A 20371-nucleotide genomic window follows, 5' to 3' on the forward strand; every position below is an offset into this window, starting at 1 on the left:
CCAGCCGATCAAAGGCGTTAAAACACTCGCTGATCTTTTAACCCATCGGTCAGCCAATTTACACTACGATTTGACTGGCGAGCGAGCTCCGCTGGGTAACTTGGTAATTTTGGCCGATCAAAACGGCGACTGGCAAGAGGTGCCGGTTTGACATTTGGCAGAGTGACCAACCGTTCCAACTTTAGCGGCTCAGATTGTTCAAAACATTCAGGCCGGTTTAGCGCTCGTTTTTGTCTTATTTTTGACAGCGGCAATCTTTACCACCGTGGGCGTAGCTGTTCATAGTAAGCGAACTACTAAGCAGGTGAGTCATGGCTAAAACCATTTCCGCTCACTTTAGTCTAGCGCGCGTAGTCGCTTCCCTAGGTCGGATTGGCAAAGCTTTGATGTTTCCGATCGCGGTTCTACCGATCGCGGCGCTGTTTTTACGTATCGGTGCCCAGGTGCCCCAGGACACGCCTTTTAGCGCTTTTGTGCACCAAGTGATTTTTGGCGCTGGCAACATTGTTTTTGCTAATTTACCGATCATTTTTGCGGTTGGAGTGGGTTTTGGCTTGACCAAAGATAACCGCGGCGAAGCGGCTCTGAGCGCTTTTCTAGGCATGGCCCTTCTAGCGGTTTTAATGCGAAGCGATGGGGTTGATTTGCCTGACAAAATTTACGGCTCAATTAACTTTTCCTTAGCTGCGGGCGCCGATCCTTCGACGAGCGGGTTCCACCGGATTTTTGGTTCCAAATACGATGCAATCTTAGCCGAAAACGTTCTCAACGGAATCGTCGCCGGTGGTTTAGTCGCTTGGCTTTACAACCGTTTTAACGGCGCCGTTTTACCAAAGGTGCTGGGGTTTTTCTCAGGGCGCCGCTTAATACCGGTCTTGTCGATTTTGAGCGTTTTAATTTTGGGCGTCGCTTACGCGGTGATTTATCCTTGGATAGGTTACTTGATTTACCGGTTTTCTCTGTTTCTTTCTAGTGCCACTGGACAGCGTTACACCAACGCGGGTATCATGGGGATTTACGTTTTGATCAACCGTTTACTAATTCCCTTCGGACTCCACCACATTCCAAACACCATGTTTTGGTTCCAACTCGGCGAACACACCGATCAATTTGGTAATCTAGTTCAGGGCGACATTAACATTTTTATTTCTGGAGTGGCCGCGGGCAATACCGCCGGAACATTTCAGTCCGGGTTTTTCCCAATGATGATGTTTGGACTGCCGGCCTTAGTGTTGGCGATCCATCGTAAAGCGCAAGATCGCGTCCAAAAACAACAAGTGCTGGCTATGCTAGGCGGAGCGGCTTTTGTTTCAATGCTGACTGGCATCACCGAGCCGATCGAATTTGCCTTTTTGTTTGCGGCGACACCTCTATTTGTTGCCCACGCTGTGATGGGTGGTCTTTTCGCCTTTATCACCGGACTTTTCGGGATTCAGTTAGGGTTTGGTTTTAGCGCCGGATTAATTGACTACCTGCTATCAATTCCCAAGTCAATCGAAATTATCAACGCCAACTTGAGCGGTCTAAGCGCAGTGTTAGCTAACCCAGGTTGAATTTTTGTGATCGGCTTAGCGTGCGCATTGTTTTACTACTTTGGAAGCTCGTGGGCGATCGGACAGTTCAATTTTGCTACTCCGGGACGAGCAAGTAATTTAATCTTGGTCAGTCAGGAGACTGAGCCGGCGCCAAGTCCAAGCGTTGAAACGATCAGAGCGCGTACCGCGGCCATCGTCGCCGCGCTGGGCGGATACGAAAACATCACTAATTTCCAAAACTGCGCCACTCGTTTACGCTACGACGTTAAAAGCGCGGACAAAGTTGACCAGGATAAGTTGACTCAGCTCGGCATTCTCGGCGTTATGAAAGTCAGTCCCACCCACGTTCAACTGGTCGTCGGTCCCCAGGTTGAGTCGCTCAACGACGAAATTATCCGCTTTAAAGACGCTGACTTAAGCCAGTCTTAAATTTGGATCATGTGCCGGTTTTTGTTAAAATTTTCTCAGCATATTTAAGCAACTTAACACTTAGGATCACGTTATTTGTCTACGTTAGGATTGTCAGTAACTGAGCTTAAACAGCGAACGCATTCGAGACAAATCGTCCCTCGGGAGTTAAGTTATCTTTGTATGCTTTTTTAAACTAATAAGGAGAAATATGTCACGTTACACTGGTCCAGTTTTTCGCAAGTCGCGCCGCTACAAATTTTCCACTTTGGAAACTGGCAAAGAATTTGCCAAGGGTAAGCAGCGCGAATACGCGCCCGGTCAGCACGGCCAATCCCGTAAAAAGATGTCTGATTACGGACTCCACCTTTACGAAAAACAAAAGTTAAAATATCTTTACGGAATTAACGAGCGTCAGTTTCGCAACACCTTTAAAAAAGTTTCCAAAGGTAAGGGAATCACTGGCACTAACTTTTTAATTGCGCTTGAGTCAAGGTTAGATAACCTTGTTTACCGGTTGGGATTTGCCCGCACCCGCCGACAAGCTCGTCAGTTAGTTAATCACAACCACTTTTTGGTTGACGGTCAAAAAGCCAACATACCGTCCATGATGATTAAGGTTGGTCAAAGCATCGAAGTTAAACCAACTAGTCAAAAAGTGGCCATCATTGAGGAAGCAATCGAAGCACGTCAACCGGCTAGTTGACTTAGCCGCAAAAAACTGGTTGGCAAGTACGATCGCTGGCCCGAACGCTCGGAAATGAACCGCGACATCAACGAGAGTTTAGTCGTTGAATACTACNTGTCCAAATTTACCGGTCATTCTCGCCGAAATTGAAAAAATCGAGCGCAGTTTTTCTCAGAAAAAAGTCGATTTCAGCGATTTAAATTTTTCACTCGGACGTCTAACCGATTTAATCAATGACTTACGCAGCGGAAAAAACAAGCAAAAGTTTACCCAGCAATTTTCTAACCAGGCCGACGTAACTTCTTCCCAAAGTTTTACCGCTCCAACTGCCCGCCCTAGTTTTAGCGTCGCAATTGATGGACCAAGCGGAGCTGGCAAGTCATCAGTCGCTCACCGCCTGAGTCAAATTTGGGGGCTTTTTTACTTAAACACCGGACTGCTTTACCGGGCCGTGGCTCTTAAAATCCAAAATTCCCAAACGCCGCTTGACGACCACGAGCGCATCCGCGGACTGCTTGATCCGCAAATGTTTGAACTTCGTCGCCACGAAAAAGTTTGGATGGAAGGCAAAGACGTGAGCCACCAACTACGTTCAGACGCAATTTCCCAACTCGCTTCGCAACTTTCAACGCTTGATTTCGTGCGCGATTACGTTAACGCGGTGCTCAAGAAGTACACTTCGCAAAAAGGTCTGATAGCCGAAGGTCGCGACACCACTTTTCGCGTTTTACCCCAGGCCGAGATTAAAGTTTACCTTGACACCAAACCCGAAATTCGTGCTCAGCGGCGGGTTAACCAAAACAAAACGCTCGGTTACGAAACAAATTACCAACAAATTTTGGCTGAGATCCAAGCCCGAGACCACCGCGATCAAAACCGTCAGCTGGATCCGCTCCAGAAAGTGCCCGGCGTACAAGTGTTAGATGCTTCTCACTTAAGCGTGGAACAAACTGTCGAAAAGATCAACCAAATCATTAAAACCAAGTTAGGACTCAATCCGCCTAATGGCTAACTTAATCGCGATTGTGGGCCGTCCTAACGTCGGTAAATCAACGCTTTTTAACCGCCTTAGTAAAACGCGTCAAGCAATCACAAGTTCTAGGCCGGGCACGACTCGGGACCGCAATTTTGCCCAGGTAGTTCACGAGGGAACGACTTTAACTTTGGTTGACACCGGGGGTTTAGAAGTTAAACCTGACAGCAATCAAATTAGCCAGCAAACCGAGTTTGCCATTGCTAAGGCAGATGTAATTCTTTTCGTGGTTGACGGACGCGTTAGTTTGGTTGAAGATGACTTGCGAGTGGCGAAAATGCTGCGGCAAACTAGTCGACCAGTTTTGGTGTTGGCCAATAAAATGGAGCAGAGCACCCCGCTTGATCAGTCACTATGATCGCTTGGTTATCCGATCGTAGAAATCGCCGCTTTGCACGGAATAGGCACATCTGATGTATGGGATTGACTGCGGCCACACCTTAAAAAAGGATTGACTGCGGCGGACGACCTCTGCCCTAAGTTAGTCATCCTAGGTCAAACTAACGTTGGTAAATCATCGCTTCTCAACGTTTTAAGCGGTCAGCATCGCTCAATCGTTTCGAGTCAAAAACACACCACTCGCGACGCCGTGAACGAAAAAATAAAGTTGGCCGGCCGGGACGTAGAAATTATTGATACGGCTGGCTTAAGACGTAAGTCACGTTTAGAAGAAGACGTAGCCTACTTTGCTTACCTGCGGACTCAGCAAGCCCTAGAAAGCGCCACGGTTGTGATGTTAGTTTTGGATGCCAGTCAGCGCCTAGCCCACTTTGATGCTCGCATCATTGGTTACGTTGAGGAAGAAAAAAAACCGTTTTTAATCGTGGTCAACAAGTGGGATTTGGTTAGTTCTCAAACTAGTTGCGCTAAATTTCAAAGCAATTTAGTGGCTAAATGACCCTTTTTAAAGTGGGTCCCAGTCGTTTGCGTTTCGGCGTTGCGGAAAGAAAAAATTCACCAAATCGGTCAAACTTTCGGCAAAATTCTAAGCGGTTTAAAAACAAAGATCCCCACCCGTCATCTCAACGATTTAATCAATGACGTTCAAACAATTAAACCAGCGCCTAGTTACCGGGGAAAGAGACTGGAAATATTTTTTGGTCAGCAAGTCCAAGCCAGAACCCCGACTTTCAAACTTTTTGTTAACGACAAAAAATTGGCCCACTTTTCTTACTTACGTTTCATTGAAAACCAAATACGTGAAATTTATCCTTTGTGAGGCGTGCCGATTCGTTTTTTATTAGAAAATAAACGCCAATCAAAGGCATAATAAAAAGTATGGCTGGTCAAAAAATTTTGGTGGTCGGAACCGGAGCAATGGGTTGCGCGATTGCCCAAGCCGTGGTTGATAAAAACGGTGGGCCAGTTTGGATTTACGGAGTTGATCAGCAGGAATTAACCGATTTGAAAAGCGGGTTCAACCGGCGGTATTTTCAAAATCACCGGTTTAGCAATTTAGTAGTCACGGACAACCTTTCAGAAGCTGTCCAAGACGCGCGGCACATTTTCTTAGCCGTTCCCTCCAAGGTGTTGGGGGAAGTCTACCAAAAAATCAGCGACCTCATCGGAGTCAAAAAAACCGCCATTCTCGTTAACTTAGCCAAGGGTTTTTACCCGGGCAGTTCACAGACTGCCCACGCTTTTCTAACTCAGAAAATTAGGCAAGATCGGGTTTTCCGCGGACTTGTTTCGCTTTATGGACCCTCGTTTGCGAGCGAAATCGTTGAGCGTAAACTGACCTTTTTAGCGGCCGTTTCCTCCGATCAAAAACTCAGTCGCGAAATTCAAGCCTTGCTTTCTAACGACTACCTTAAAATTTTTCTAGAAAAAGACGCGCTTGGAGCCCAAGTCGGTGCTATTTACAAAAACGTGGTTGCCATCGCGAGCGGTTTGTTAGCGGGTCTTGGCTACGGACTCAACGCCCAGGCGGTAGTTTTGACGCAGGGATTCTGAGAATTAAGCGTTTTAGTCAAGGCTCTGGGCGGTAAGCAAAAAACCGCTAACGGAGTGAGCGGTCTTGGCGATTTAATTTTGACCGCCAGTTCTAGTCAGTCGCGCAACTACACTTTTGGTTTAAAACTGGCCCACAACCGCCGCGATTCGAGTCAAACCGTGGAAGGACTATTAGCGCTTAAGGCGGTCGAAAAAATTTCTCGCCAGCGGAAACTGAAGTTGCCAATTTGTAAGGCTCTATACGGAATAGTTTACCGCCAGCGCAATCCGCAGACAATTTTAGATTGTTTAGAATCGGGCGCGGCGATTTCCCAATCAAGCCGTAAAGACTTATAATTTAAAGGGTGTTTTTCACTTTGGAAAGGGCATGATGAATAAAACAGAGTTAATTGAAAAAATCTCTGAACAACTAGATTTTTACAAATCAGATGTTGAGCAAGTAGTAAACAAATTGGTCGAAGTTATCGTCGGTAATGTCAAAAAAGGTCGTAAGGTCCACGTGAGCGGTTTAGGTTCGTTTGAAAAAATTAGACGTTCAGCTCGCACTGGGATTAACCCAGCCACCGGTAAAAAAATGCAGATACCCGCTAAAAATGCTCCTAAGTTTAAAAGCGCTAAAAATTTCAAAAATTTAGTGGCTTAATTTTGGCCAACCTGTTAAGGCATGGGCGCTAACCGTCCCAGACGAGCGATTTTAGTCCATCTATTAAGTCTAGGTAACCCGGGTAGCGGAGTCTAATTTCGTAAGCCGTTTTTTCCATCTGAGTTAAATCTCAATGGGAGGTTTGGTTTGTGCTCAAGCAAACACTCGGCAACATAAAAAATCGGTTCTCGGTCAAAAAAGCAACTAGGCAGAAACTAATTCCCCCGAGCTTTTTAACTTCCAGCAAATAATTCAGTTGGTGGTTTTTAATTGCCGAGAGTGCCACCTGGTTAAAACGGTGCTTTTGGCTTCAAAAGCGATGAATTTTCCCCGCCACAAACCGTAGTAATCGACCCGGGATTTTGCGGTTATGACCGCGTCTGTGACTCTTTTGTTGACAAGCGCCCGGTCGGTTTGGAAAATTTTTGTTTCAAGCGGAAGTTTATGGATCAAAGCAATTTTTTGCTCGTGGTAAAAAAGCGCCGTTTGGTTGATAATTAACTCCCACCAAAACCCCGAATTAGCGCGCTTTTTCCAAGTTTTCACACCCTACTTTGGAACATTTCGTCAATTGACCCATTTTTAGCGACTATGCTATACTTTTTTAAACTAATAGTCAACAGATAAAAGCATTTACGATGCTCGCTCGGTCGTGCCCAGTTGAAAGCTAGGTTCCGGGTTTGGAGTCGTAAAGAAGACAAAACGAGGAATCAAATGCACCAAGACCATTCAGACATCAACACCGCTGCCGAAAACAGCCCCCAAACTCACGAAAATCAAACTGGCCCCGAGTCAGAAATTATTTCCCACAACAAACTGCTTGAAGCGGGAACTTATTTCGGTCACAAAAAGGACAAGTGAAACCCGAAAATGAAGCCTTACATTTCGGCTACCAAAAAGGGTATGCACATCATTGACACCAAGAAAACTAAGAAAGCGCTTGAATTTGCTTACACCTTAATTGAAAGATTAACTAGCAAAGGAGCGAGTTTTATTTTCGTCGGAACGCGCAAACAAGCTCGCGAAACGATCCGCAATAACGCTCTCCGAACCAATTCGCACTACGTAGCTGACCGCTGGTTAGGCGGAACGCTGACTAACGCTAAGACAATTTTTTCGCGCGTTAAACACATGGAAGATTTGGAGCAAAAAGCGAGCAACGACTACGCGGGTTACACCAAAAAGGAGGGGCTTAAGTACGCTAAGGAGTTAGAAAAACTGAGACGTAACTTGGTCGGAATTAGACGGATGAAAAGCAGCCCTAACATTATGATTGTAGCCGACCCGATCCACGATAAAATTGCCGTTCGCGAGGCTCGTAAATTGGGGGTGAAAGTGATCGGAATCGTTGACACTAACGCCGACCCGACGTTCGTGGATGTGGCCATTCCAGCTAACGATGATTCGATCAAATCCGTCACATTGATCATCACAATTTTGGCCGACGCGATCGCTAAAGCTAAGGGCGGTCAACAGCTTTACGCCTACCAGGGCGACGACGCGGTATCTTTACCCGAAGACCGGCGTGAACGTCTGGAAGAGCGCCAAGGTAGAGGACGCTTTGGTCAACAAAGACGCCGTAGTTCTAACTTAAGAAATAATCCTCGGCCTGGTTATTCAAAACCGAAGGAAAAAACGGCCGCTACACCGAGCGAGACTACCGGTCAAACTGCCGAGCCGAAAACCGAGAAAGAGAGTGATCAAGATGGAACAAATCGAGAAAATTAAACGACTCAGAGAAATGACTCACGCCGGGTTTTTAGATTGTAAAAAAGCGCTTGAATCAACTAAGTGAGACCTTGACAAAGCGGTTGAGTTTCTCAGAAAAGCCGGCATCAGCAAGGCGGCCAAAAAAGAATCGGCGATCGCGGCTGAAGGAGTGATTGCGATTATTTCCGATGAGAACAAAATTGTCATGTTTGAAGTCAATAGTCAAACCGATTTTGTTGCCCAAAACCCAGAATTTTTAGCCGTCGTTGACCAGATCGGCATCACGCTCATTAAGGACGCCCATCCGAGCGTAGAAACCGCGCTGAAAATCAAAAACTCGGACGGTCAGAGCATTGAGGAAATGATCACCAGTCTCAGAGCAACTTTAGGCGAAAAAATTGCTCTGCGTCGTCTAGTTGAGATTCAGAAGGAAAGCGGTCAAAGTTACGGAGTCTACTTGCACACCAACCGGAAAATCGGGGCGGTCGTGGTGACTAAGGGTGGCAATGACCAAGTGGCCCGCAACGTTTCCATGCACGTGGCGTCGATGAACCCAGCTTATCTAGACGTTAACAGCGTGCCGAGCGGCGACCTTGAGCAACTCCGCCAAGAAATTAAAGATTCGCCGGTCTTAAAAAGTAAACCCGATCAGATCAAAGACCAAATTGCTCAAGGCATGCTGAGTAAAAAGTTGGCTGAGCTTACCTTAGTGGACCAGGAATTTGTGATGGAAAAAATGCCCGTTAAAACTTACTTAAAAAACCACAACGCTGAAGCTAAAGCGATGTACAGGATGGAAGTTGGTCAAGGCATGATTCACAAATCTTGCGACTTTGTTTCCGAAGTTCAGCAGCAAATGAAGGGCCACGAAAAAACCGACGGTTCTAGTAAACGTTAAAAGCTTGTCGCTATGAACGCAGTTGACTTAATCGAAAAAAAACGGACTGGCCAAAAACTGACCAGTTCTGAAATTGGGCATTTAGTTAAAGGTTATGTAGACGGCGATCTGCCCGATTACCAAATGGCCGCCTTTTTAATGGCGGTCATGTTCCAAGGTCTAGACGTCTTGGAAACAAGCGCCTTGACCATGGCGATGGCACGCTCGGGCGATGTACTGGACTTGTCTTCGGTCAGTGGTCCGGTCGTTGACAAACATTCGACCGGCGGAGTGGGCGACAAAGTTAGTTTAATCATCGGACCCGTCATGGCCAGCCTCGGAGTTAGTTTTGCTAAGATGTCAGGTCGCGGTCTTGGCTACACCGGCGGTACGGCTGACAAACTGATGTCAATTCCGGGTTACAAAATCAATTTGTCCAACTCCGAATTTATTCGGCAAGTTAAGGAGATCAAAATTGCTCTAATTGGCCCCAGCGACAATATCGTGCCGGCCGACAAGAAAATTTACGCACTCCGCGATGTGACCGCTACGGTCGAATCGATTGCGCTCATGACTGCTTCGGTGATGTCCAAGAAAATTGCCACTGGTGCCGACGCCATTTTGCTGGACGTTAAGTGCGGCGATGGCAGTTTTATGAAAGACGTACCGGCGGCTAAAAAGTTAGCCGAACTAATGATCAAGATTGGTCAGGAGCTCGGTAAAAACGTGCGAGCTGAAATTTCTAACATGAGCAAACCGCTTGGAAAAGCGATCGGAAATCGGATCGAAGTTTTAGAGGCGATCCAATATTTAAGCGGTCAAGCGATCCCAGATTTAGACGAATTAATTCGCTCATCAAGTCAGACGCTTTTACGCCAAGCACGTCCCTCACTCAGCGCCGAACAAGCTCGTCAGCAAGTTGACCAGGTGATTACAAGCGGACGGGCGCTCAACAAGTTCAAAGAGTGAATGGCGCGTCAAGGCGCGGATCTTGAGCTACTTAACTCGGACAACTTTTGACGACCTAAGTACAGTCAGCCGGTTTTAGCGACGAGCGCGGGCGTGCTCAACATTGTTAGTGCCGTTAAGTTCGGCACCGCGGCCATGAAATTAGGAGCCGGCCGGGAAACCAAGGACCAAGCAATCGATTATGACGCTGGCATTTATTTGCACCGCAAGTCGGGTGACCGAGTTAAAAAAGGCGACTTGCTTTTTACGCTTTATTCATCAAAACCGATCCATGGTTGACAAGTTGATCTTCTAACTGACGCTTACCGAGTCGGGAAAGGTTACCAGTCTGAGCCGATGGTTTTGGTCAAAATTTAGTTAACTTTTGGTCGGCACTTACAATTGTTGGGACTGAGAAAAAGTAATTTGTTAAGATTAGTTCAGAATTAGCCGTGGTAAAAGTACTCAATCATCCTCTGATTAAAATCAAACTGACTAAAATGCGCGATGTTAACACTTCGCACCTACCTTTTCGCAAAAATTTGAGCCAACTCGCATCGTTAATGGTTTACGAAGTTTTGCGAAAATACCGCGGTAAAACAAAGTGGGTTAACACGCCGACTGGCACCCGAGCCAAAGGTTTAGACTTTGACAAAGAAATTGTGATCGTGCCAATTTTGCGGGCTGGACTGGGGATGGTTAGCGCCATCGAACACCTAATTCCCCAGGCCCGTATCGGGCACATCGGAATTTACCGCGACAGCCAAACTTTTCAAGCGGTGGAATATTTTTACAAGATGCCCAAAGTAGATCTAGATGCGCAAGTTATTATCGTCGATCCGATGCTTGCCACGGGCAACTCAGCCGTTGATGCGATCGCGAGCATCCGTAAAAATGGTTTCCACAAAATCTCTCTGCTTTCAATCGTTGGTTCGCAAGAGGGAATCGATAACGTCTTAAAGCACCACCCTCAAGTTGACATTTTTTTAGCGGCCAAAGACTCTCACTTAGACGAGCACAAATACATCATTCCTGGGCTGGGTGATGCGGGCGACCGACTTTTTGGCACAAAATAAAAATTAAGTTTTCCCTCGGTTTGACCAATCTTCTATGGGGAAACAAAATGGAAATATACCGGATTGGTAAAGTTGTCTCGGTCGGCAGTTTACACATCGTTTTAGAATCGCGCTACAGCGGAGAAATAATTTACGTAGCTGACGGGAGTAAATTCACGCGCCACAAAATCCAGAAAGTTTACATTTACCGTTGTCGTAACGACTACCAGGACACACTCTACGGTTTTAGCGAGTTTCGCGAGCGCAGTTTGTTCNCCACCCCACGGCGGAATTGCGCTGGGGATTGACCGGTTGGCGATGATTTTAACTAACAGCCAGTCGATTAGAGATGTGATCGCCTTCCCGAAAAACGCCACTGGCCACGCCGTGATGGAAGATGCGCCGAGCGAAATTGCCGATCAGCAACTTGACGAATACCACCTCAATCTCAAACCAGCCCTCAAGAAAAGGAGTTAACGCGATGAAACAGAAAGTGATTCAGGCGCTAGAGACCGCCGCCCAGCAGTTAGGCTACTCGGAAAGTGTTGAACTAACTCCTAGTCGCGGTCGAAGCGATTTTGCCACCAACTTGGCCATGAAATTAGCCAAGAAAATTAACGCCAATCCGCTCGATGTTGCCCAGCAAATAATTGCCAATTTGAGCGCGAGTTTTATCGCTCGTGCCGAAGTAGCTAAGCCGGGTTTTATTAATCTTTACCTTAACCCCAACTCTTTAGCCTTGCAAATCCAGCAAGTTTTAGACGAGGGGCCAAACTACGGTCGCGGTCAGCAGTCTAAGTACGTGAACGTTGAATACGTTTCGGTCAACCCGACTGGTTATCTTCACGTCGGCCACGCCCGTAACGCTGCTCTGGGCGCGACGCTCAGCAGTGTCTTAAAGTTTGCTGGCAACCGCGTTGATCAGGAGTACTACGTCAATAATGTCGGCGTTCAAATGAAAGTCTTAGCCGAGTCGCTCTACGTGCGCTATTTGCAAGCTTTGTCTAAGTCGGCCGAGCTGCCCGAAGAGGCATACCGAGGTCCAGAAATTATTCACTTAGCCGAGCAAATAGTCCAAAGTTCGGGCGAGAAGTATCTTAAATTGCCGGCCAATCAAGTCAAAGAGGAATTCGCGAAAATCGCTGAAAATTTCATGATTGAAAAAATCAAGCAACACTTGGAACTGATCGGAGTCAAGATGGATCGCTACTACTATGAGCAAGATCTTTACGATCAGAAGTTAGTCATTCCGGCCTTAGAAAGTATGCCCGATACTTACCGCCAAGGCGGCGCTTTGTGGCTTAGAACGACTAAGTTTGGCGACGATAAAGACCGGGTGCTAATTAAAAGCGACGGCAGTTTTACTTACTTTGCCTCGGACATCGCTTACCACAGCGTTAAACTAAAACGAGGTTATGACGAACTGATCGATGTTTGGGGCGGAGACCACATCGGCTACGTTAAGCGGGTTAAGATTAGTCTTAACCAGCTCGGCTTAGCGTCGGATAAACTGGACATCATCATTATCCAAATGGTGCGTTTGATCCAGGGCGGCCAGGAACTTAAAATGTCCAAACGCAAAGGAGTGGCTTTTACGCTGGAAGAGCTAGTCAAGACAATTGGTCGGGATGCAGCCCGGTTTTACTTGATTAGCCGAGCTAACACGACCCAAGTTGACATTAACTTGGATTTGGTAACTAGCGCTAATTCGGATAACTTAGTTTACATGGTTCAGTACAGTCACGCCCGGGCGCGCCAACTGCTAGTTAAAGGTAACTGTCCACCCCAAGTCGGCGCTTACCTGGAGGGCAAGGAAAATCAACTGATTAACTTAATCAGCGAGTTTCCCGAACTAATCGTGACGATCGCTGACAACCACAAAGTTCACCTTTTGCCGCAGTACTTAGTCGCTCTGGCGCGACTGTTTAACCAGTTTTACAGCGAAACCCGGATCATTAACTCCGAACGTGAAAGCGAACTGCTGGCGCTGGTCAAAGCTGTTAAACAAGTTTTAGCGACTGGATTAGCGCTGATTGGCGTTAACGCTCCGGACCAAATGTAAACTTTGGTAGAATTGAATGAGCATGAACAAAGTCGTGATTGAAGTTCAAAACATCACTAAAATTTACAAACAAAAGATCGCCAACGACAACATTTCGTTTGTGGTTCACCAGGGCGAAAGAGTCGGCGTGATTGGTCAAAACGGCGCTGGGAAAACCACTCTGGTTGAACAAATCGTCGGGATTACTAAACCGACCAAAGGCAAAATTATCTACCACTTTCCCTACAAACGAACTCCGCAGGAAAAAATGGGCATCCAGTTCCAAGACTCTTCTTATCCCGAAGGTCTGACGGTTAAAGACGTGATTAATTTCCAACTTGATATTTACGGTTCGACTATCTCACGCCGAGAGCTACTTAACATGCTCCACATTTTCCAAGTCGATGAGTTTTACCACAAAAAAGCGAAGGGACTTTCAGGCGGTCAACTGCAAAAAATCAACGTTTTACTAGCGGTCATCCACAACCCCGAAGTAGTCGTTTTGGACGAAATATCAACCGGTCTTGACATCTCGGCCCGGGAAGAAATTCTCAACTACGTGGAAAAATACCTGATTGAAAAGAAGATGACCACGTTTTTAATTTCACACAACATGTCCGAAATTGAACGACTGTGTAAGCGGGTGATTTTGCTTGATGACGGTAAAATCCATTATGATGGATCTTTGTCGGAGATTGTTCAAGAACATGGTTCGCTGAGAGCTTACGTGGTTAAGTTTTTAGAAGCTAGAAAAAAAGCTCGGGAGCGTTTGCTTAAGAAAAAGCTCGCTTCGCCAAGCGACCCCCTCAAGAAAGGTGCTTAACTGTGAAACAAGGCCCGATAGTTTTGGACGAGAAATCTACTAAAGTTCCCCACCCCAAGTTCCACTTTCTCAAACACGATCGAAAAGGTGGAAAAATCGCGATTTTTCGTCTCCTTTTTAAGTACTACTACAAGTCTTTTTACGGACCGTTTTTAAACTTTATTTTTCCGATTTTGCTCTACACAATTTTGTCCTCATTCATGGAGCCGCGCCTTGTTTTGCCCGGCATGTTGTCGATGACAACCATGTCAATGGGAATCACGGGACTCCCACACTCAATTTTAGAGTTGAAAACTTCGGTGATTTTAAAGAGAATCGGCGCCGCGCCGGTTAAAAAAGGCGATTTTACCGTTGCCACGATTTTGTTTTTCCTCTGTCAGCTAATTATTTCGATGTTTGTGCTGATGGTTTTTGCTTACCTAAGACACCTAGATTGGGATTTATTTAACGGTCTAACCGATCCTTACTCGGCGCTTGGTTTTATCTACGGCAATTTGCTCAACATCTTTCTCTCAATTGTGCTTGGTTTTCTAATTGCCTCGTTTTCACGCACCACTAACCAAGCTAACGCAATCGGAATGCTAATCTACTTTCCGGCCGCTTTTTTGTCAGGTCAGTTTATCGCCATGAACGTGCTTATTACCAAGCCGATCATGAACTACATCTCGTACCTTTTTCCGTTTCGCTACACCACGATGCTAATTTCGGTAACTTTCAGCGGTCCGGAAATATTTACCGGCAATCCCTTTGTTTACGAAGAAATTAAAATGGAGAAAATCGGTTCCATTTTAAACATCATTCAGTGACTTTTAGACAATAATGAAATCACTAATTCCCAATTGCCAGGATTAACTTTTGGCCGCTTGGTTGAACTCGCTCTTAAAAACGATTTCCACCCCATTCCTAACGCCGACGGTCAGTACGACTTTCGAGTTTGAAACTTAGGCAAAGAGGTCATTTACCGCGCTTGGGAGCCGATCGTTGCTTACGTTTACATTTGACCTTTGATCATCGGTTCGCTCTACTTTTCAATCCGACGCTTCACTTGGAGTAACCGTGGTTAAGGGCGTTTGCACAAGAGGTTAATTTGTTTCACCACCAAAAAAAGATCAGTTTTTTTTCGGCCGTCATTTTAATTATCGCCACCACCATCGGAGCGGGCATTTTTTTTAAAAACAAAGAACTGAGCGCCATGGCCCACGGCAACTTAGTTTTGGTGCTCATCACTTGACTAGTCGCTGCGTTAGCGATTATCATGCTCGGCGGAGCGCTCTTAGAAGTGACAAGCGTTAAAAATGCGACTGGCATTCTCGGCTGAACGCGCGTTTTCACCCACCCGATTTTCCACAAAGCCGCCGTCAATTACAACAAGTATTTTTTTGTGCCGGTTTCAATTTTTGCCCTCGCCCTTTACGCGGCTTCAAGTCTTAACTTCATTGACACTCCGATCGTCAAAAACAGTTACTTTATTTGGGCGGTGGCTTTCGGGTTTTTTCTCTGATTTATGGGCGCCAACTTTTTTTCTTTGCGGCTGGGCGAATACATGCAGTGAATCACAACGGCCGTCCAAATGGTGCCCCTAGTTCTAATTCCCATTCTCGCTTTAACCCAAGTGGGTAACTTGGGTTCGGGATCAATTTTGGAGAAAGAAATTACCCGTCGGACTAAGCGGCACGAGCCGCTGAATCGTTTTAATCGCAGGTTTGCCGGCCATTTGCTTTGCTTACGACGGTTTTTACACGGTCGGGGCTCTCAAGCAAAACCTCAGAAACCCACGCAAAGTGGGTGGAGTTTTAGTGTGAGGTTTAGTGGCGATCACCGCCATCTACATGTTTTTATCGATCGCTTTTAACTTAGGTTCGCGCGACGGTACCCACCAGGGGATTGATATGCCGCTTTGGTTAAGACATTTTTTTGACATTTGCATCGGCGTGGGAATTTTGGGGATTGTCAACGGCTACGTCGTGGCTAGCCCCTACCAGTACCGTCAACTCAGTCAAGGTAGCGACGGCTGAGATATCGTTAAATTGGCCCGAGTGGTTTACGGTCGTAGTTACCAAAGCTTGTCGGCTCGTCAGCAGTTTCACGCGGCTTGGCTTTACCTTTTAATTACGACGAGCGTTTTTTTCGTGATTTTTGGCTTAGTCGGCATTTTAGGTTACCAAGACCAGAGTCATTGACCCGAGGCTACTTACGGAGCGAGCGGGAAACTTTTTCAATTTGCCGACGTTTTACTTAACTACTCATCGCTCATCACGTTCATCATTTTGGCGACGATCGTTTTGGGTTGTTTAATCAACCGCAAGACCCAGACAGTCGAAGTTGAAAGGCGGAAATTTTTCCCGCTTTACGCGCTTTTCAGTTTGCTAGTTTTTTACGGCGGAGGTCTTTACATCGTGATCGCAGCGGTAGTTGACATGACTGGTTTTAACCAAGCGAGCACGATTTCGGGCTTAATCCAGTTCCTAATTATCGTGGTGGTCTTGCTGATGAGCACGATCCCAGCCGTAGTCAGTTTTTACCGTCTCAAAACCCGGCCGGACGGGAGTTAAGTTAGCGCTTATTTTGCTAAACTTTATCTTATGGAACCTAAAATCATTTTTGTGGCCGGAGGTTCTGCGTCGGGAAAAACGACTCTTTCGCGACAAATCATCGACCACTTTAAAAACCGCGCTATTTTAGTAGCTCAAGACTCGTTTTACCGCGGTTCACGCCACAGCAATGTTAACTTTGATCTGCCTAGTTCGATGGACTTTAAACTGATGAAGAAAACTTTGCTGACCTTGAAAAAAGGCCAAAAAGTGCAAATTCCAATTTATGACTTTGTCGCTCACCAGGCGGTTGGCCAAACTTGGCTAGAACCCAAAGAAATCGTTATTTTTGAAGGTTTATTTACTTTTTACGATCCCGAGTTAACTAAGTTGGCTGATTTCAAGATTTTCGTTGATACGCCGGCTGACACGCGCTTGTGGCGCCGGATTATCCGCGACACTAAGGAAAGAGGCCGCAGTCTTGACAGCGTCGGAAAACGCTGGCTTGAGCACGTCCAGCCCTCGTACGAAAAATTTATATCACCGACTAAAAAAGACGCCGACGTGGTGATCCCTTGGGACAAAATTAAAGCCCGCTCAATCGAAGCCCTCTTAATTACTATCCACCACATCGGTGACGATTACACCAAACTATTAGCTGCCTAGGAGAAAAAATGCCAACCATTTACGAAGTCGTTAAAGAACTGTTGACCGAACATAAAACGCTCAGTTTCCAAGAAATTTGGGCGAGTTTAAAAAAGACCATGGCCGCCAAGTGGTCTAAAAATCCGACCGAATTAAAAAGCGATGAATTTGAAAAGAAAAAAATCGGCGAACTTTACTACATGCTGACGGTGGACGGTGATTTTGTCCGCCAAAACGAAAACCACTGGGGTTTGACAAAACGTTTAAGTTACGAGCAAATTAAGAAAACTCGCATCCGCGTTCCCGAAAATAACGAGTAACTACTCGTGCCAAGCGGTCTTCGCCAACTTAAGGGGGTTGCTATAATTAAGTAAACCGATCCGGTTGCAAAGGAATTTCATGCCCCTAGTCAACGCTAAACAAATTATTCAAAAAGCGGTCAAACGCCACTACGCGGTTCCGCACATCAACATCAATAACTTAGAGTGGACTAAAGCAATTTTAGAAACGGCCCAAGCGATGGATTCGCCGATCATTTTAGGCACTTCCGAGGGCGCGATTAACTACATGGGCGGCTACCAAACGGTTTTTAACTTGGTGAGCGGTTTGGTTGAAGATTTAGCAATTAAAGTGCCGGTGGTTTTGCACCTTGATCACGGTTCATACGAAGCCGCTAAACTGGCAATCAACATGGGCTGGACATCGGTTATGTTTGACGGATCCAACTTACCTTTTGAGGAAAACTTGCATCTATCCAAGGAAATCGTTAAGTTGGCTCAGCATCAAGACGTCTCGGTAGAAGTGGAAGTTGGTTCGATCGGCGGCGAAGAAGACGGAGTGATTGGCACGGGCGAACTAGCCGATCCCGACCAGGTCGCTCAGATGGCTCACATCGGCGCCGATATGATTGCGGCCGGGATTAACAACATTCACGGACGTTATCCCAGCGATTGAAAAGGCTTGGACTTTAAAACGTTGGAACTGCTCAAATCAAAAGCCGACGGCAAGGCGCTAGTTTTACACGGCGGGTCGGAGATTCCCAGCGACCAAATTAAAGCTGCGATCAAACTGGGCATTGCCAAAGTCAATGTCAACACCGAGCTCCAAATTGCGAACGCTCTGGCGATTGAACAGTTTGTTTTACAAGGTCAAGTTAAAGTGGGTCGCAACTACGACCCGCGCAAGTTGCTCAAACCAGGCTACGAAGCGATTAAAAAAGTTGTCCAGGATAAGATTACGCTCTTTGGCTCGCAACGCAAAGCTTAAGTTACGCATTTTGGCTTTAAGTGGACTCGGCTTGCTTTTAGTGGGTGGAAACCATTTTTTTAAAATCGGACGTTTTGAAAAAATGACGCTCATGGTTCAAGTCGCCCACGTTTGAGACGGAGACACTTTTATGGATGTGAATGGTCAAAACTACCGGATTCACGCCGTGAACACGCCCGAACTGAGCGCCAACAGCGCTCGTCTGCGCCAACTCGCGAACGCGGCCAAGGTTTACTTAAGCGCTTTAATCAGCGGGCAGACTTTGCGCTTTCAAATCGAAACTAGCGATCAATACCAGCGAGTCGTGGGACGCACATCGTACCGCGGCCACGATTTAGCCGCTTTGCTTCTCCAAGCGGGCTACGCCAAAGTGAGTTACGTCAGTCTTGATCCACACAGCCCCTTTTACAGCGCCGATTATCAGTACCTAGCTTGCCTTTTAGACTATCAGCACCAAGCGTTTTTAGCTCAAAAAGGTGTTTGAAAAAAACCGTAAAATGTTAGAATGAAAGAACTAAACTGAGGACGGTCACCGTGAAAAAAAACATCCACCCGACAAACTACCGCGCTGTCGCTTTCCGCGACACCGCTTCTGGGCACGTTTTCATCATCAAATCGACTGTTAACACCAGCGAAACGATCAACCACGAAGGCCAGGAGTACCCGCTTTTAACCGTCGACACATCGAGCCAATCGCACGCTTTTTACACCGGTAACCGTCAAAGCGCTCGTTCAACCGGACGGGTGGAACGTTTTAACCGCATGTTTCACAAGAAAAAGACTCCTTCTTAATTCCGAGTCGCTTGTAAATAATTTTTTGGCCGTAGAGAAAAATCGCGTTTCTTAATTCAGGGCCTTCCTTTAACTGGGTCGTTGCTAAGCGGATTGGCAAGTAAAGGTCTTTGCCACGGGCTTGGGTGATGGCGGCGGTTTTTTCAAGCGCCTGGCTAATTCCTTCGGGCGAAAAAGGTGCTCTGGCTAATTCCTTGGCAAAAACTTGGCTGACGCCGGTCAGTTTTTGCTTTTCAGCGCTCGGATTTTGGTACATCAAAAAGTAGTTTTTGAGCGCTAGGTAAGACGGGCAGTTTTGTTTGTAAGTTTCCACGAATAAATTTAACCACTCGTGATTAGGCGGGTTTTGTAAAGCAAGTTTTTTAATTAGTTGGGCGTTAGGAGTTCTTTTAACGTACTGCTTGGCAAACCAGTCTAGTTTTTGGGCGTCAAATTTACTCGGTGAACGGGAAAACCGGCCCGGATCAAAGTCTTTGATAAGTTCCTCGCGGGAAAGCAGTTCTTGCTTGTTGGGATGCGACCAACCAAGCAAGGCTAAAAAGTTAAAAATCGCGGCGGGAGGATAATTTTCGTGGCGGTAATCTTCAATGTATTGGTGAGTTGATAAGTCTCGTTTGGAGAGTTTTTTACCCTCTAAATTGGTGATGATGGTTAGGTGAGCAAACTCGGGCGGCGCTCAACCAAGTGCCTCGTAGAGCGCTAGTTGCTTAGGCGTGTTAGTGATGTGCTCTTCACCCCGCAAGACGTGGCTAATTTGCATGTCGTGGTCGTCGACTGTCACGGCTAAGTTGTAAGTTGGAAAGCGGTCTTCTTTCTGAATCACAAAGTCGCCGATCTCTTCGGCAGCGACTTGGATGGGCCCGCGGACTAAGTCCTTCCACCGGTAGATTTTGCCCGCTTGGAGCGCTAACCGAACTACGTAATGACCTGCGTCGTGACGCAGTTTTTGCTCGGCCTTGGTTAATTTAAGCCACTTTTTGTCGTACCGAAACGAGTAAAGGCCGCGCTCAATTTGCGCGGCGCGCTGCTTCTCAAGTTCTTCAATCGTGTCGTAAGCGTAGTAAGCGTGACCCTTTTGGATCAGAAGGTCAATAATTTGCTGGTAGCGAGTTAACTTCTCGCTTTGGCGGTAAGGGCCAAATTTAGCGTTTGGTTTTTGCGGTGATTCATCGGCGCTTATTCCGAGCCAAGCTAAGTTGTCTAACTGGGACTCCTCGGCTTTGGCAACGTTACGAAGTTGGTCGGTGTCTTCAATGCGAACAATAAAATCTCCGCCGTAATGCTTGGCGAAAAGGTAGCAAAAAAGGGCGGTTCGCGCCCCTCCGATGTGAAGGTTGCCAGTCGGTGAAGGCGCGTAGCGGGTGCGGACCTTTTTCATAGGTTTATTTTAGCACTTATTGGCGTTGCTTCTGGCTAGCCCAGT

General features: G+C 46.5%; 9 protein-coding genes and 1 pseudogene across 9 annotated transcripts; 9 read left to right on the forward strand and 1 right to left on the reverse strand.

Moving 5' to 3' along the window:
- The first annotated feature begins 602 nt into the window (after positions 1 to 602).
- Positions 603 to 1553, forward strand: LOC111615379 (PTS system N-acetylglucosamine-specific EIICB component-like). Its single transcript, XM_023356795.1, has one exon. It carries the CDS (start codon positions 603 to 605, stop codon positions 1551 to 1553), a length of 951 nt encoding a protein of 316 aa, XP_023212563.1.
- A 2465-nt stretch (positions 1554 to 4018) lies between these two features.
- LOC111615380 (GTPase Der-like) lies at positions 4019 to 4934 on the forward strand. The gene is given in 2 exon segments (XM_023356796.1): positions 4019 to 4040; positions 4114 to 4934. Coding segments are annotated over 2 exon segments (843 nt in total).
- Positions 4935 to 4942: 8 nt separating this feature from the next.
- LOC111615381 (glycerol-3-phosphate dehydrogenase [NAD(P)+]-like) lies at positions 4943 to 5617 on the forward strand. Its single transcript, XM_023356797.1, has one exon. The coding sequence runs from the start codon at positions 4943 to 4945 to the stop codon at positions 5615 to 5617; it is 675 nt and encodes a 224-aa protein (XP_023212565.1).
- A 1275-nt stretch (positions 5618 to 6892) lies between these two features.
- LOC111615382 (30S ribosomal protein S2-like) lies at positions 6893 to 7988 on the forward strand. The gene is given in 1 exon segment (XM_023356798.1): positions 6893 to 7988. A coding segment is annotated over 1 exon segment (1014 nt). The 5' UTR covers positions 6893 to 6974.
- A 187-nt stretch (positions 7989 to 8175) lies between these two features.
- On the forward strand, positions 8176 to 9976 carry LOC111615384 (pyrimidine-nucleoside phosphorylase-like). Its single transcript, XM_023356799.1, has 2 exons — positions 8176 to 8814; positions 8872 to 9976. The coding sequence occupies exons 1-2, from the start codon at positions 8176 to 8178 to the stop codon at positions 9814 to 9816; spliced, it is 1584 nt and encodes a 527-aa protein (XP_023212567.1). The 3' UTR covers positions 9817 to 9976.
- Positions 9977 to 11331: 1355 nt separating this feature from the next.
- On the forward strand, positions 11332 to 12912 carry LOC111615385 (arginine--tRNA ligase-like). Its single transcript, XM_023356800.1, has one exon. It carries the CDS (start codon positions 11332 to 11334, stop codon positions 12910 to 12912), a length of 1581 nt encoding a protein of 526 aa, XP_023212568.1.
- Positions 12913 to 12934: 22 nt separating this feature from the next.
- LOC111615386 (uncharacterized ABC transporter ATP-binding protein YvfR-like) lies at positions 12935 to 13714 on the forward strand. Its single transcript, XM_023356801.1, has one exon. It carries the CDS (start codon positions 12935 to 12937, stop codon positions 13712 to 13714), a length of 780 nt encoding a protein of 259 aa, XP_023212569.1.
- Positions 13715 to 16227: 2513 nt separating this feature from the next.
- On the forward strand, positions 16228 to 16911 carry LOC111615387 (annotated as a pseudogene).
- A 319-nt stretch (positions 16912 to 17230) lies between these two features.
- LOC111615388 (fructose-bisphosphate aldolase-like) lies at positions 17231 to 18156 on the forward strand. Its single transcript, XM_023356803.1, is given in 1 exon segment — positions 17231 to 18156. A coding segment is annotated over 1 exon segment (867 nt). The 5' UTR covers positions 17231 to 17289.
- Positions 18157 to 18910: 754 nt separating this feature from the next.
- On the reverse strand, positions 18911 to 20329 carry LOC111615389 (glutamate--tRNA ligase-like). Its single transcript, XM_023356804.1, is given in 1 exon segment — positions 18911 to 20329. A coding segment is annotated over 1 exon segment (1416 nt). The 5' UTR covers positions 20327 to 20329.
- Between the last annotated feature and the right edge of the window lie 42 nt (positions 20330 to 20371).

This window comes from Centruroides sculpturatus, unplaced genomic scaffold (genome assembly GCF_000671375.1).
Source record: "Centruroides sculpturatus isolate CEXI.00-Female unplaced genomic scaffold, Cexi_2.0 scaffold2503, whole genome shotgun sequence".
NCBI lineage: Eukaryota > Metazoa > Arthropoda > Arachnida > Scorpiones > Buthidae > Centruroides > Centruroides sculpturatus.

What these genes read in the sequence shown, in the direction of transcription:
- LOC111615379 (XM_023356795.1), top strand. Translation starts at nt 603, where the DNA reads ATGGCCCTTCTAGCGGTTTTAATGCGAAGCGATGGGGTTGATTTGCCT.
- LOC111615381 (XM_023356797.1), top strand. Translation starts at nt 4,943, where the DNA reads ATGGCTGGTCAAAAAATTTTGGTGGTCGGAACCGGAGCAATGGGTTGC.
- LOC111615384 (XM_023356799.1), top strand. Translation starts at nt 8,176, where the DNA reads ATGTTTGAAGTCAATAGTCAAACCGATTTTGTTGCCCAAAACCCAGAA. An exon ending in CTTGCGACTTTGTTTCCGAA is followed by an intron (nt 8,815 to 8,871) that starts GTTCAGCAGCAA and finishes AAACGTTAAAAG; the next exon opens with CTTGTCGCTATGAACGCAGT.
- LOC111615385 (XM_023356800.1), top strand. Translation starts at nt 11,332, where the DNA reads ATGAAACAGAAAGTGATTCAGGCGCTAGAGACCGCCGCCCAGCAGTTA.
- LOC111615386 (XM_023356801.1), top strand. Translation starts at nt 12,935, where the DNA reads ATGAACAAAGTCGTGATTGAAGTTCAAAACATCACTAAAATTTACAAA.